This window comes from Dreissena polymorpha, chromosome 15 (genome assembly GCF_020536995.1).
Source record: "Dreissena polymorpha isolate Duluth1 chromosome 15, UMN_Dpol_1.0, whole genome shotgun sequence".
Classification (NCBI taxonomy): Eukaryota; Metazoa; Mollusca; class Bivalvia; order Myida; family Dreissenidae; genus Dreissena; species Dreissena polymorpha.
In genome coordinates this window covers 3,912,914-3,927,677 of record NC_068369.1, presented here as the reverse complement: position 1 = coordinate 3,927,677, position 14,764 = coordinate 3,912,914, and the positions used below count along the sequence as shown (strand labels likewise).

General features: G+C 32.5%; 1 protein-coding gene across 37 annotated transcripts in view; it reads right to left on the bottom strand.

Moving 5' to 3' along the window:
- The window catches only part of LOC127860029 (uncharacterized), a 326,167-nt gene that overhangs the window by 95,518 nt on the left and 215,885 nt on the right, over positions 1-14,764 (bottom strand). For 16 of the 37 annotated variants that reach the window (XR_008039573.1, XR_008039574.1, XM_052397751.1 and 13 more), the window contains 12 exons: positions 13,571-13,714; positions 13,008-13,313; positions 12,567-12,740; positions 9,411-9,554; positions 8,848-9,153; positions 8,407-8,580; positions 5,693-5,836; positions 5,129-5,434; positions 4,688-4,861; positions 1,976-2,119; positions 1,410-1,715; positions 969-1,142 (listed from right to left, as the gene is read on the bottom strand). Coding sequence is in view for 35 of the 37 variants with exons in the window: in XM_052397751.1 (XP_052253711.1) it covers positions 969-1,142; positions 1,410-1,715; positions 1,976-2,119; positions 4,688-4,861; positions 5,129-5,434; positions 5,693-5,836; positions 8,407-8,580; positions 8,848-9,153; positions 9,411-9,554; positions 12,567-12,740; positions 13,008-13,313; positions 13,571-13,714 (2,496 nt within the window). In the remaining 2 variants the exon portion in view is untranslated. The remainder of the gene's footprint in view (positions 1-968; positions 1,143-1,409; positions 1,716-1,975; positions 2,120-4,687; positions 4,862-5,128; positions 5,435-5,692; positions 5,837-8,406; positions 8,581-8,847; positions 9,154-9,410; positions 9,555-12,566; positions 12,741-13,007; positions 13,314-13,570; positions 13,715-14,764) is intronic. The other 21 variants (XM_052397752.1, XM_052397760.1, XM_052397759.1 and 18 more) reach the window with 21 other exon arrangements.

Below are 14,764 nucleotides of genomic sequence, written 5' to 3'. Positions count from 1 at the left end.
TATGGCCCGGACAAGCTTGTTCCGCCCGCCCGCCGACATTCGTCAATCTAATTACCAGTTTTTTCTTCGGAAAACCTGGTTAAAAATATGCGCATGTGTACGCAATAGGGATGATTTCATTTCTTTATTATTTAATTCGTGTATGAGATCTTGTGCAGAATGGAGAAGGGTGTAAAATAAATAACGGAAATATACCTCTGAAAATAATATTGGCCCGGAAACAACTTGACAAGGATGCCTAAGTCAATCAAATAGGGATACCGATGTTATATCAAATTCGGACAATTAGATTCCGAGAACTCGTACGGTAAACACATATATATCGGTGTAGAATATTTATTATCCACACAATAATCCCTCTTAAAATCATTGGACCAGATCGAATTGATTAAGTTGATTTAGTGATAACATTTGACCATATTCGGATCAATAGTGCATGAGATAAGCAAATTTAAAAAGACGAATGATTCGGTTATTGTAGATACAAATTTGTACGAAATACATTCGTCGCAATCGGTTCGGGGCACTAATTTGTCTTTGCTGCATGTTATGATTTTCGTCTTCAATATTTTTTTTTTTTGCCTATTTTGTATTATTGGAACATATTTTATCAATATATTACACTTTAACACGTGTAAAAATCGTATAATCTCGCTTTTCAGTAGATACTGTTGCAGACGATTATTTTCCTACGCGACCGCGCGCACCTGACAGGCTAAACAACACTTACACGCAGCGTAAATTTTGCGCACATTTTAGTGAAACGGCGTACGCATTAATTGACGTTCAGCGTAAATTCTGTGCGCAAACCTTAAGTTGCGTATATATACGTTATGTTAGTGAAACGCACTCCTAGATTGTATCATTTTTGCGTTTGATGTTCTAATTTTATATTATAATATGACAAATAATAAAACAGAAACTAAACGGACTTCACTCAAATTATTACAACACAAATAGGTATTTACCCGTCCACCATCCGATGGAAGTAACGTTTGTAAACGTAATTGATCTGTTGACAGAATCTGTTGCAGTTATTACAAACCGAGTTGGTCCGGAATAATAGCCACTATTGTTCCATTTTACTTCAATCATCGAAGACGATACACGTCTTATTGTAATTCCAGTTGGAATGTCTGAAACTAAAATACAAGTCAATGGTTTGAAAATATTGGTTGATATATTTGAGCCTTAGATATAGCTCTGAGAAATTGGGTTTTGTGCATGTAAGTAAAGTTTTATCGCATATAAGGCCGAGTAGACCGCACATGGACGACACTTTCCACATAAACAAGATTTTCTCATGAAGAGGCTTCCTTCAAAAAAACATTCTGATTGGCGATTGCAGACTGCATTACGTATATGCATTTAGCTCCATTTTCGCATGTAGAATGTAAATGTGAACCTACCTCCAATACGTGTACGGAATTTTACAACTTCATTGTAGGAACCATTCATGGCTACATTTTGTGCCTTAACCTGAACAGAATAATTTGTATAAGGGAGCAGGTAATGTAATAACATCTCCCTCGCATTCGGCTGTATTTTCAATGTGTTGTTCCAGTTGTCAGTTTTTCTATACAAGCTAGACACGTTGACTAGTTCAATGTAGAAGCATGTCAATAGTCCGTTAATATTACGCGGCTCCACCCATTTTATACTGGCATTTTGAGCACCAATGTAGCTCATTGAAATGTTCTGCACGAAGCCTGGTACTGAAACAAAAAAAATCTGTAAAAAATATTTATGTTAAGACAATTATAAAAGGTTATTCTATTTCAAAACAAACAAAAATGTATAAAGATAGTTATTTGAAACTCTTCTGTTGTTACAAGATTACAGCAAACGGTAATGTACGAAAGACTATTTAAGCATATTTAAACGTATACACATATTACGGATTGAAAGAAACATGCTATTAATAAAAAATGTATAAACAAACACAATTATGAAAGCCTTAAATTGCATGGCATACCGTCTTCTTTAGTTTGAACTATTATGGGAGAAGACTGTTCCGAGATGAGTTTTAATTGGCCATCAACCGTTTCCGCTCTCACAGTAACAGAATAATTCCAAAAAGGAGCCAAACCAGTCAGTATGCTTTGATTTTCCAGCTCATCTATTTTAAATAATAAAAGACTTTAGAATGCTCAATATACCAAGATTTATGCACTTTCAAACCACATCTGTATATAAACAGAGGTATGCAGTTAACCTTTTTAAACATTGTAAACATATACAAGGGCCTAGGTTATTTTCAATACAATTACAACCACACTCTTGCCTTATTTATTGCGATGATGTTGCTATAATACCATTTTTGCATTTTAACATACATTATAGTTGTAATACATAATATCTTTTTTTATATTGACATATATTACAAGACATGATTACTAGTTTATATTTATACATAACATGGAAATGCATGCACAAGCAAAATTGTGCACATATAATATATATACTGTAAATAAAATCTCCAGCAGAACATTATCAGGAGAGGAATTATTGTTATCATGGGCTTGTTTCATAACAATGCATATGACAATCGGAAGCCAAAATTATTAGTGTTGATAAATGTCATGGTATATTTATTGATTGTAAATGCTTTATATTACATTATTATAACCCTTTTATAGACACAGTTGATATCCCAAGCTAGGTCAGAATGTAAGGTACGAATAAAAAGGTATGTTTAAATAACTCCACCAAAACTCAAGATGTCGAGTGGAAATGATATTCCATTTTTAATATAATTTGCCCGGATGGCTCTAAATACAATAAAAAACTAACACTTTATGTTATATTGCTATACACAAAGATTCATTAATATTGGTGAGTGCAAACTTAAAATATCGACTGGAATCGATCAATTCGTCAATCCATACCCAAATCTTAAAGTTAGTCTTTTTCAAGTGAGTAAAGTCGATCTAATACATAGATGATATTTGTTGGATTCGGTGGATTATCGATTTTAATTCACGTACGAGTGATCATAGAAAACAATATTTTCACGAGTGGCGTAGCCACTTAAAAAGACGAATGCTTCGGTTATTGTAGAAAAAAATATGTACGAATTACATTCGTCACAATCGGCTCGGGGCACTAACTTGTCTTTGCTTCATGTTATAAAATTCGTCTAAAATGCATTTTTTTGTGCCTATTTTGTGTTATTGTAACATATTGTCATGCCCTAGATTGTTCATGCAAACATGTGTTTATGTACATGTACATTGTTCATTTTCACCGTTTATGTTTTGCATCTAAATGACTATGTCACTATTATTTAATGCTTTTATTAGATGCTGTGTGGAAGTAATAGCTGATAACAGCCGATGCCTACCTTTTGCGCTTCTTTATTATTTGTAATATCCTTTTTAAAAGTCTCATTGTATTAGCGTCTGTAAATATGGCAGCCATTTGCATAAACAGGAAGTTGATTTCCTGATGCTGACATAAGTGCACTCTGGGTAGTTTACAGTGACTACAGTATTTTTGACAGTTTAGTCAAACGATATCATTTGTTAAATACTCATATTTCTTCTTTAAAATTGTTTAAAACGGTAATAGTAATCTTTATAAATGATTTATTGATTTAATTAATATGTATTTGACTACTGTTTCATTGTAATATCGTCAGAAATATCATTTTAATATGAGTGACATTTACCGTGTCAAGAACGCTCAAATTCTATTGTGCGCTATTGCGCGCTCTACTGCGCGTTGTTTGTGCGCTTTTTGTGCACAATTCATGTGTGCGCTTTTATGTTATTATTGCACAACGTTATGTGTGCGCTTTTGGAGAGTATAAAAGGCACTGAAAATTCTCATTCGAGGACTCTGAACTTTGTTTTCCTAGGTGTGAGACCTATTTTATTTTTCTTATATAAGCATTTAAAATATAATTTTCAATAAGACTTAGCTATTAAAAATTAAGACTGAATTTTATAAATAATTTAAACTGCATTTGTCATCTTTTTAGGACATTATAAAATAGAGAGTGCAAATACTTAACATGACACATGTATATTGCTGTATTGTAATGTAAATGTCTGAGTGTTAATCTGTCTGTTAAGAAATATATATATTGAAAGTTGTTATTTATTTATTCGTTATGAATGAATAAAATTTAGGAAGGTTATAAATCTTGAGTTTGTATTTTTTGACAATTTAAAAACAACTGAATAGGCAAAATGTTATTCATAGTTTACTGTTTATCAGAGTCCATTTTAGTTCCATGTTAAACTAGAACAAAAGCTTCAAGTTTGGAAAAGTTAAAGAAATTGAAGTAAAATCACAGCTACCGCTCGGCTCGTGACAATATTTTATCGATATATTACAATTTAACAGATGTAGAAAATCGTATAATTTCGCTTTTCAGCAGATACTGTTGCAGACGATTACTTCCCTGCGCGACCGCGCGAACCTGACAGGCTAAACAACACTTACACGCAGCGTAAATTTTGCGCACATTTTAGTGAAACGGCGTACGCATTAATTTACGTTCGGCGTAAATTCTGTGCGTAAACCTTAAGTTGCGTAAATATACGCTATGTTAGTGAAACGCACTCCTAGATTGTATCATTTTTGCGTTTGCTGTTCTAATTTTATATTATAATATGACAAATAATAAAACAGAAATTAAACGGGCTTCACTCAAATTATTACAACACAAATAGGTATTTACCCGTCCACCATCCGATGGAAGTAACGTTTGTAAACGTAATTGATCTGTTGATTGAATCTGTTGCAGTTATTACAAACCGAGTTGGTCCGGAATAATAGCCACTATTGTTCCATTTTACTTCAATCATCGAAGACGATACACGTCTTATTGTAATTCCAGTTGGAATGTCTGAAACTAAAATACAAGTCAATGGTTTGAAAATATTGGTTGATATATTTGAGCCTTAGATATAGCTCTGAGAAATTGGGTTTTGTGCATGTAAGAAAAGTTTTATCGCAGATACGGCCGAGTAGACCGCACATGGACGACACTTTCCACCTAAACAAGATTTTCTCATGAAGAGGCTTCCTTTGAAAAAACATTCTGATTGGCGATTGCAGACTGCATTACGCATATGCATTTAGCTCCATTTTCGCATGTAGAATGTAAATGTGAACCTACCTCCAATACGTGTACGGAATTTTACAACTTCGTTGTAGGAACCATTCATGGCTACATTTTGTGCCTTAACCTGAACAGAATAATTTGTATAAGGGAGCAGGAAATGTAATAACATCTCCCTCGCATTCGGCTGTATTTTCAATGTGTTGTTCCAGTTGTCTGTTTTTCTATACAAGCTAGACACGTTGACTAGTTCAATGTAGAAGCATGTCAATAGTCCGTTAATATTACGCGGCTCCACCCATTTTATACTGGCATTTTGAGCACCAATGTAGCTCATTGAAATGTTCTGCACGAAGCCTGGTACTGAAACAAAAAAAAATCTATAAAAAATATTTATATTAAGATAATTGTAAAGGTTATTCTATTTCAAAACAAAATAATGTATAAAGATAGTTATTTGAAACTCTTCTGTTTTTACAAGATTACAGCAAACGGTAATGTACGAAAGACTATTTAAGCTTATTTAAACGTATACACATATTACGGATTGAAAGAAACATGCTATTAATAAAAAATGTATAAACAAACACAATTATGAAAGCATTAAATTGCATGGCATACCGTCTTCTTTAGTTTGAACTATTATTGGAGAAGACTGTTCCGAGATGTGTTTTAATTGGCCATCAACCGTTTCCGCTCTCACAGTAACAGAATAATTCCAAAAAGGAGCCAAACCAGTCAGCATGCTTTGATTTTCCAGCTCATCTATTTTAAATAATAAAAGACTTTAGAATGCTCAATATACCAAGATTCATGCACTTTCAAACCACATCTGTATATAAACAGAGGTATGCAGTTAACCTTTTTAAACATTGTAAACATATACAAGGGCCTAGGTTATTTTCAATACAATTACAACCACACTCTTGCCTTATTTATTGCGATGATGTTGCTATAATACCATTTTTGCATTTTAACATACATTATAGTTGTAATACATAATATCTTTTTTTATATTGACATATATTACAAGACATGATTACTAGTTTATATTTATACATAATATGGAAATGCATGCACAAGCAAAATTGTGCACATATAATATATATATACTGTATATAAAATCTCCAGCAGAACATTATCAGGAGAGGAATTATTGTTATCATGGGCTTGTTTCATAACAATGCATATGACAATCGGAAGCCAAAATTATTAGTGTTGATAAATGTCATGGTATATTTATTGATTGTAAATGCTTTATATTACATTATTATAACCCTTTTATAGACGCAGTTGATATCCCAAGCTAGGTCAGAATGTAAGGTACGAATAAAAAGGTATGTTTAAACAACTCCACCAAAACTCAAGATGTCGAGTGGAAATGATATTCCATTTTTAATATAATTTGCCCGGATGGCTCTAAATACAATAAAAAACTAACACTTTATGTTATATTGCTATACACAAAAGATTCATTAATATTGGTGAGTGCAAACTTAAAATATCGACTGGAATCGATCAATTCGTCAATCCATACCCAAATCTTAAAGTTAGTCTTTTTCAAGTGAGTAAAGTCGATCTAATACAAAGATGATATTTGTTGGATTCGGTGGATTATCGATTTTAATTCACGTACGAGTGATCATAGAAAACAATATTTTCACGAGTGGTGTAGCCACTTAAAAAGACGAATGCTTCGGTTATTGTAGAAAAAAATATGTACGAATTACATTCGTCACAATCGGCTCGGGGCACTAACTTGTCTTTGCTTCATGTTATAAAATTCGTCTAAAATGCATTTTTTTTGCCTATTTTGTGTTATTGTAACATATTGTCATGCCCTAGATTGTTCATGCAAACATGTGTTTATGTACATGTACATTGTTCATTTTCACCGTTTATGTTTTGCATCCAAATGACTATGTCACTATTATTTAATGCTTTTATTAGATGATGTGTGGAAGTAATAGCTGATAACAGCCGATGCCTACCTTTTGCGCTTCTTTATTATTTGTAATATCCTTTTTAAAAGTCTCATTGTATTAGCGTCTGTAAATATGGCAGCCATTTGCATAAACAGGAAGTTGATTTCCTGATGCTGACATAAGTGCACTCTGGGAAGTTTACAGTGACTACAGTATTTTTGACAGTTTAGTCAAACGATATCATTTGTTAAATACTCATATTTCTTCTTTAAAATTGTTTAAAACGGTAATAGTAATCTTTATAAATGATTTATTGATTTAATTAATATGTATTTGACTACTGTTTCATTGTAATATCGTCAGAAATATCATTTTAATATGAGTGACATTTACCGTGTCAAGAACGCTCAAATTCTATTGTGCGCTATTGCGCGCTCTACTGCGCGTTGTTTGTGCGCTTTTTGTGCACAATTCATGTGTGCGCTTTTATGTTATTATTGCACAACGTTATGTGTGCGCTTTTGGAGAGTATAAAAGGCACTGAAAATTCTCATTCGAGGACTCTGAACTTTGTTTTCCTAGGTGTGAGACCTATTTTATTTTTCTTATATAAGCATTTAAAATATAATTTTCAATAAGACTTAGCTATTAAAAATTAAGACTGAATTTTATAAATAATTTAAACTGCATTTTTCATCTTTTTAGGACATTATAAAATAGAGAGTGCAAATACTTAACATGACACATGTATATTGCTGTATTGTAATGTAAATGTCTGAGTGTTAATCTGTCTGTTAAGAAATATATATATTGAAAGTTGTTATTTATTTATTCGTTATGAATGAATAAAATTTAGGAAGGTTATAAATCTTGAGTTTGTATTTTTTGACAATTTTAAAACAACTGAATAGGCAAAATGTTATTCATAGTTTACTGTTTATCAGAGTCCATTTTAGTTCCATGTTAAACTAGAACAAAAGCTTCAAGTTTGGAAAAGTTAAAGAAATTGAAGTAAAATCACAGCTACCGCTCGGCTCGTGACAATATTTTATCGATATATTACAATTTAACAGATGTAAAAAATCGTATATTTTCGCTTTTCAGCAGATACTGTTGCAGACGATTACTTCCCTGCGCGACCGCGCGAACCTGACAGGCTAAACAACACTTACACGCAGCGTAAATTTTGCGCACATTTTAGTGAAACGGCGTACGCATTAATTTACGTTCGGCGTAAATTCTGTGCGTAAACCTTAAGTTGCGTAAATATACGCTATGTTAGTGAAACGCACTCCTAGATTGTATCATTTTTGCGTTTGATGTTCTAATTTTATATTATAATATGACAAATAATAAAACAGAAATTAAACGGGCTTCACTCAAATTATTACAACACAAATAGGTATTTACCCGTCCACCATCCGATGGAAGTAACGTTTGTAAACGTAATTGATCTGTTGACAGAATCTGTTGCAGTTATTACAAACCGAGTTGGTCCGGAATAATAGCCACTATTGTTCCATTTTACTTCAATCATCGAAGACGATACACGTCTTATTGTAATTCCAGTTGGAATGTCTGAAACTAAAATACAAGTCAATGGTTTGAAAATATTGGTTGATATATTTGAGCCTTAGATATAGCTCTGAGAAATTGGGTTTTGTGCATGTAAGTAAAGTTTTATCGCATATAAGGCCGAGTAGACCGCACATGGACGACACTTTCCACCTAAACAAGATTTTCTCATGAAGAGGCTTCCTTTAAAAAAACATTCTGATTGGCGATTGCAGACTGCATTACGTATATGCATTTAGCTCCATTTTCGCATGTAGAATGTAAATGTGAACCTACCTCCAATACGTGTACGGAATTTTACAACTTCGTTGTAGGAACCATTCATGGCTACATTTTGTGCCTTAACCTGAACAGAATAATTTGTATAAGGGAGCAGGTAATGTAATAACATCTCCCTCGCATTCGGCTGTATTTTCAATGTGTTGTTCCAGTTGTCAGTTTTTCTATACAAGCTAGACACGTTGACTAGTTCAATGTAGAAGCATGTCAATAGTCCGTTAATATTACGCGGCTCCACCCATTTTATACTGGCATTTTGAGCACCAATGTAGCTCATTGAAATGTTCTGCACGAAGCCTGGTACTGAAACAAAAAAAATCTGTAAAATATTTATGTTAAGACAATTATAAAAGGTTATTCTATTTCAAAACAAAAAAAATGTATAAAGATAGTTATTTGAAACTCTTCTGTTGTTACAAGATTACAGCAAACGGTAATGTACGAAAGACTATTTAAGCATATTTAAACGTATACACATATTACGGATTGAAAGAAACATGCTATTAATAAAAAATGTATAAACAAACACAATTATGAAAGCCTTAAATTGCATGGCATACCGTCTTCTTTAGTTTGAACTATTATGGGAGAAGACTGTTCCGAGATGAGTTTTAATTGGCCATCAACCGTTTCCGCTCTCACAGTAACAGAATAATTCCAAAAAGGAGCCAAACCAGTCAGTATGCTTTGATTTTCCAGCTCATCTATTTTAAATAATAAAAGACTTTAGAATGCTCAATATACCAAGATTTATGCACTTTCAAACCACATCTGTATATAAACAGAGGTATGCAGTTAACCTTTTTAAACATTGTAAACATATACAAGGGCCTAGGTTATTTTCAATACAATTACAACCACACTCTTGCCTTATTTATTGCGATGATGTTGCTATAATACCATTTTTGCATTTTAACATACATTATAGTTGTAATACATAATATCTTTTTTTATATTGACATATATTACAAGACATGATTACAAGTTTATATTTATACATAACATGGAAATGCATGCACAAGCAAAATTGTGCACATATAATATATATACTGTATATAAAATCTCCAGCAGAACATTATCAGGAGAGGAATTATTGTTATCATGGGCTTGTTTCATAACAATGCATATGGCAATCGGAAGCCAAAATTATTAGTGTAGTTGACAATTGTTAATAGTTTTATTTGATCGTTCGTCAAAAAGTTGTAATTCTGTTACTCTTGTATCTTCAATGCAATTGAGTAATTAAATAGTAATTAAATTGAATGCGTTTTAATTCCCTTTTATTATTGTTTAATTTGAGTTACAATGCTATGACGTTAAATTTTATTTACACTTAAATGTATTATGAATATTGCTGGGCCAAGTGTGAGGTTGAGCGCTCTATAACCAGGTTTAAACCCCCAATGCTTTGCATTGACCGTTCCAAGGCGGTGACCCCAGCTTTATTCATATTTTGTGTTTATGTTGGTTTGTATTGTGCTGTATTGTGCTGTTTTGTACTGTTTGGGCAATCGGTCACTTGCCTTAAATAAAGGACCAACTAATTGTTTTAATGAAAATTCAATACTGCTCCAGCAGCTGGAGTTTCACTTCTTTATATTGATAAATGTCATGGTATATTTATTGATTGTAAATGCTTTATATTACATTATTATAACCCTTTTATAGACACAGTTGATATCCCAAGCTAGGTCAGAATGTAAGGTACGAATAAAAAGGTATGTTTAAATAACTCCACCAAAACTCAAGATGTCGAGTGGAAATGATATTCCATTTTTAATATAATTGCCCGGATGGCTCTAAATACAATAAAAAACTAACACTTTATGTTATATTGCTATACACAAAGATTCATTAATATTGGTGAGTGCAAACTTAAAATATCGACTGGAATCGATCAATTCGTCAATCCATACCCAAATCTTAAAGTTAGTCTTTTTCAAGTGAGTAAAGTCGATCTAATACATAGATGATATTTGTTGGATTCGGTGGATTATCGATTTTAATTCACGTACGAGTGATCATAGAAAACAATATTTTCACGAGTGGCGTAGCCACTTAAAAAGACGAATGCTTCGGTTATTGTAGAAAAAAATATGTAAGAATTACATTCGTCACAATCGGCTCGGGGCACTAACTTGTCTTTGCTTCATGTTATAAAAGTCGTCTAAAATGCATTTTTTTTTTGCCTATTTTGTGTTATTGTAACATATTGTCATGCCCTAGATTGTTCATGCAAACATGTGTTTATGTACATGTACATTGTTCATTTTCACCGTTTATGTTTTGCATCTAAATGACTATGTCACTATTATTTAATGCTTTTATTAGATGCTGTGTGGAAGTAATAGCTGATAACAGCCGATGCCTACCTTTTGCGCTTCTTTATTATTTGTAATATCCTTTTTAAAAGTCTCATTGTATTAGCGTCTGTAAATATGGCAGCCATTTGCATAAACAGGAAGTTGATTTCCAGATGCTGACATAAGTGCACTCTGGGTAGTTTACAGTGACTACAGTATTTTTGACAGTTTAGTCAAACGATATCATTTGTTAAATACTCATATTACTTCTTTAAAATTGTTTAAAACGGTAATAGTAATCTTTATAAATGATTTATTGATTTAATTAATATGTATTTGACTACTGTTTCATTGTTATATCGTCAGAAATATCATTTTAATATGAGTGACATTTACCGTGTCAAGAACGCTCAAATTCTATTGTGCGCTATTGCGCGCTCTACTGCGCGTTGTCTGTGCGCTTTTTGTGCACAATTCATGTGTGCGCTTTTATGTTATTATTGCACAACGTTATGTGTGCGCTTTTGGAGAGTATAAAAGGCACTGAAAATTCTCATTCGAGGACTCTGAACTTTGTTTTCCTAGGTGTGAGACCTATTTTATTTTTCTTATATAAGCATTTAAAATATAATTTTCAATAAGACTTAGCTATTAAAAATTAAGACTGAATTTTATAAATAATTTAAACTGCATTTGTCATCTTTTTAGGACATTATAAAATAGAGAGTGCAAATACTTAACATGACACATGTATATTGCTGTATTGTAATGTAAATGTCTGAGTGTTAATCTGTCTGTTAAGAAATATATATATTGAAAGTTGTTATTTATTTATTCGTTATGAATGAATAAAATTTAGGAAGGTTATAAATCTTGAGTTTGTATTTTTTGACAATTTTAAAACAACTGAATAGGCAAAATGTTATTCATAGTTTACTGTTTATCAGAGTCCATTTTAGTTCCATGTTAAACTAGAACAAAAGCTTCAAGTTTGGAAAAGTTAAAGAAATTGAAGTAAAATCACAGCTACCGCTCGGCTCGTGACAATATTTTATCGATATATTACAATTTAACAGATGTAAAAAATCGTATAATTTCGCTTTTCAGCAGATACTGTTGCAGACGATTACTTCCCTGCGCGACCGCGCGAACCTGACAGGCTAAACAACACTTACACGCAGCGTAAATTTTGCGCACATTTTAGTGAAACGGCGTACGCATTAATTTACGTTCGGCGTAAATTCTGTGCGTAAACCTTAAGTTGCGTAAATATACGCTATGTTAGTGAAACGCACTCCTAAATTGTATCATTTTTGCGTTTGCTGTTCTAATTTTATATTATAATATGACAAATAATAAAACAGAAATTAAACGGGCTTCACTCAAATTATTACAACACAAATAGGTATTTACCCGTCCACCATCCGATGGAAGTAACGTTTGTAAACGTAATTGATCTGTTGATTGAATCTGTTGCAGTTATTACAAACCGAGTTGGTCCGGAATAATAGCCACTATTGTTCCATTTTACTTCAATCATCGAAGACGATACACGTCTTATTGTAATTCCAGTTGGAATGTCTGAAACTAAAATACAAGTCAATGGTTTGAAAATATTGGTTGATATATTTGAGCCTTAGATATAGCTCTGAGAAATTGGGTTTTGTGCATGTAAGACAAGTTTTATCGCAGATACGGCCGAGTAGACCGCACATGGACGACACTTTCCACCTAAACAAGATTTTCTCATGAAGAGGCTCCCTTTAAAAAAACATTCTGATTGGCGATTGCAGACTGCATTACGCATATGCATTTAGCTCCATTTTCGCATGTAGAATGTAAATGTGAACCTACCTCCAATACGTGTACGGAATTTTACAACTTCGTTGTAGGAACCATTCATGGCTACATTTTGTGCCTTAACCTGAACAGAATAATTTGTATAAGGGAGCAGGAAATGTAATAACATCTCCCTCGCATTCGGCTGTATTTTCAATGTGTTGTTCCAGTTGTCTGTTTTTCTATACAAGCTAGACACGTTGACTAGTTCAATGTAGAAGCATGTCAATAGTCCGTTAATATTACGCGGCTCCACCCATTTTATACTGGCATTTTGAGCACCAATGTAGCTCATTGAAATGTTCTGCACGAAGCCTGGTACTGAAACAAAAAAAATCTATAAAAAATATTTATATTAAGATAATTGTAAAGGTTATTCTATTTCAAAACAAAATAATGTATAAAGATAGTTATTTGAAACTCTTCTGTTTTTACAAGATTACAGCAAACGGTAATGTACGAAAGACTATTTAAGCTTATTTAAACGTATACACATATTACGGATTGAAAGAAACATGCTATTAATAAAAAATGTATAAACAAACACAATTATGAAAGCATTAAATTGCATGGCATACCGTCTTCTTTAGTTTGAACTATTATTGGAGAAGACTGTTCCGAGATGTGTTTTAATTGGCCATCAACCGTTTCCGCTCTCACAGTAACAGAATAATTCCAAAAAGGAGCCAAACCAGTCAGCATGCTTTGATTTTCCAGCTCATCTATTTTAAATAATAAAAGACTTTAGAATGCTCAATATACCAAGATGTATGCACTTTCAAACCACATCTGTATATAAACAGAGGTATGCAGTTAACCTTTTTAAACATTGTAAACATATACAAGGGCCTAGGTTATTTTCAATACAATTACAACCACACTCTTGCCTTATTTATTGCGATGATGTTGCTATAATACCATTTTTGCATTTTAACATACATTATAGTTGTAATACATAATATCTTTTTTTATATTGACATATATTACAAGACATGATTACTAGTTTATATTTATACATAACATGGAAATGCATGCACAAGCAAAATTGTGCACATATATGTATACTGTATATAAAATCTTTAGCAGAACATTATCAGGAGAGGAATTATTGTTATCATGGGCTTGTTTCATAACAATGCATATGGCAATCGGAAGCCAAAATTATTAGTGTTGATAAATGTCATGGTATATTTATTGATTGTAAATGCTTTATATTACATTATTATAACCCTTTTATAGACACAGTTGATATCCCAAGCTAGGTCAGAATGTAAGGTACGAATAAAAAATTATGTTTAAATAACTCCACCAAAACTCAAGATATTGAGTGGAAATGATATTCCATTTTTAATATAATTTGCCCGGATGGCTCTAAATACAATAAAAACCAAACACTTTATGTTTTATTGCTATACACAAAGTTTCATTAATATTGGTGAGTGCAAACTTAAAATATCGACTGGAATCGATCCATTCGTCAATCCATACCCAAATCTTAAAGTTAGTCTTTTTCAAGTGAGTAAAGTCAATCTAATACATAGAGGATAATTGTTGGATTCGGTGGATTATCGATTTAAATTCACGAGTGATCAAAGAAAACTATATTTTCACGAGTGGCGCAGCCACGAGTGAAAATATATTTTTTTCTATGATCACAGGTGAATTTAAATCGATATTCCACCGAAACCAACAAATGTTATTTTTATTTTATGCTTTTTGTCACCGTTTATATACATGTTTAAAGAGTTTAACTAAAGAATTTCTCTGGGATA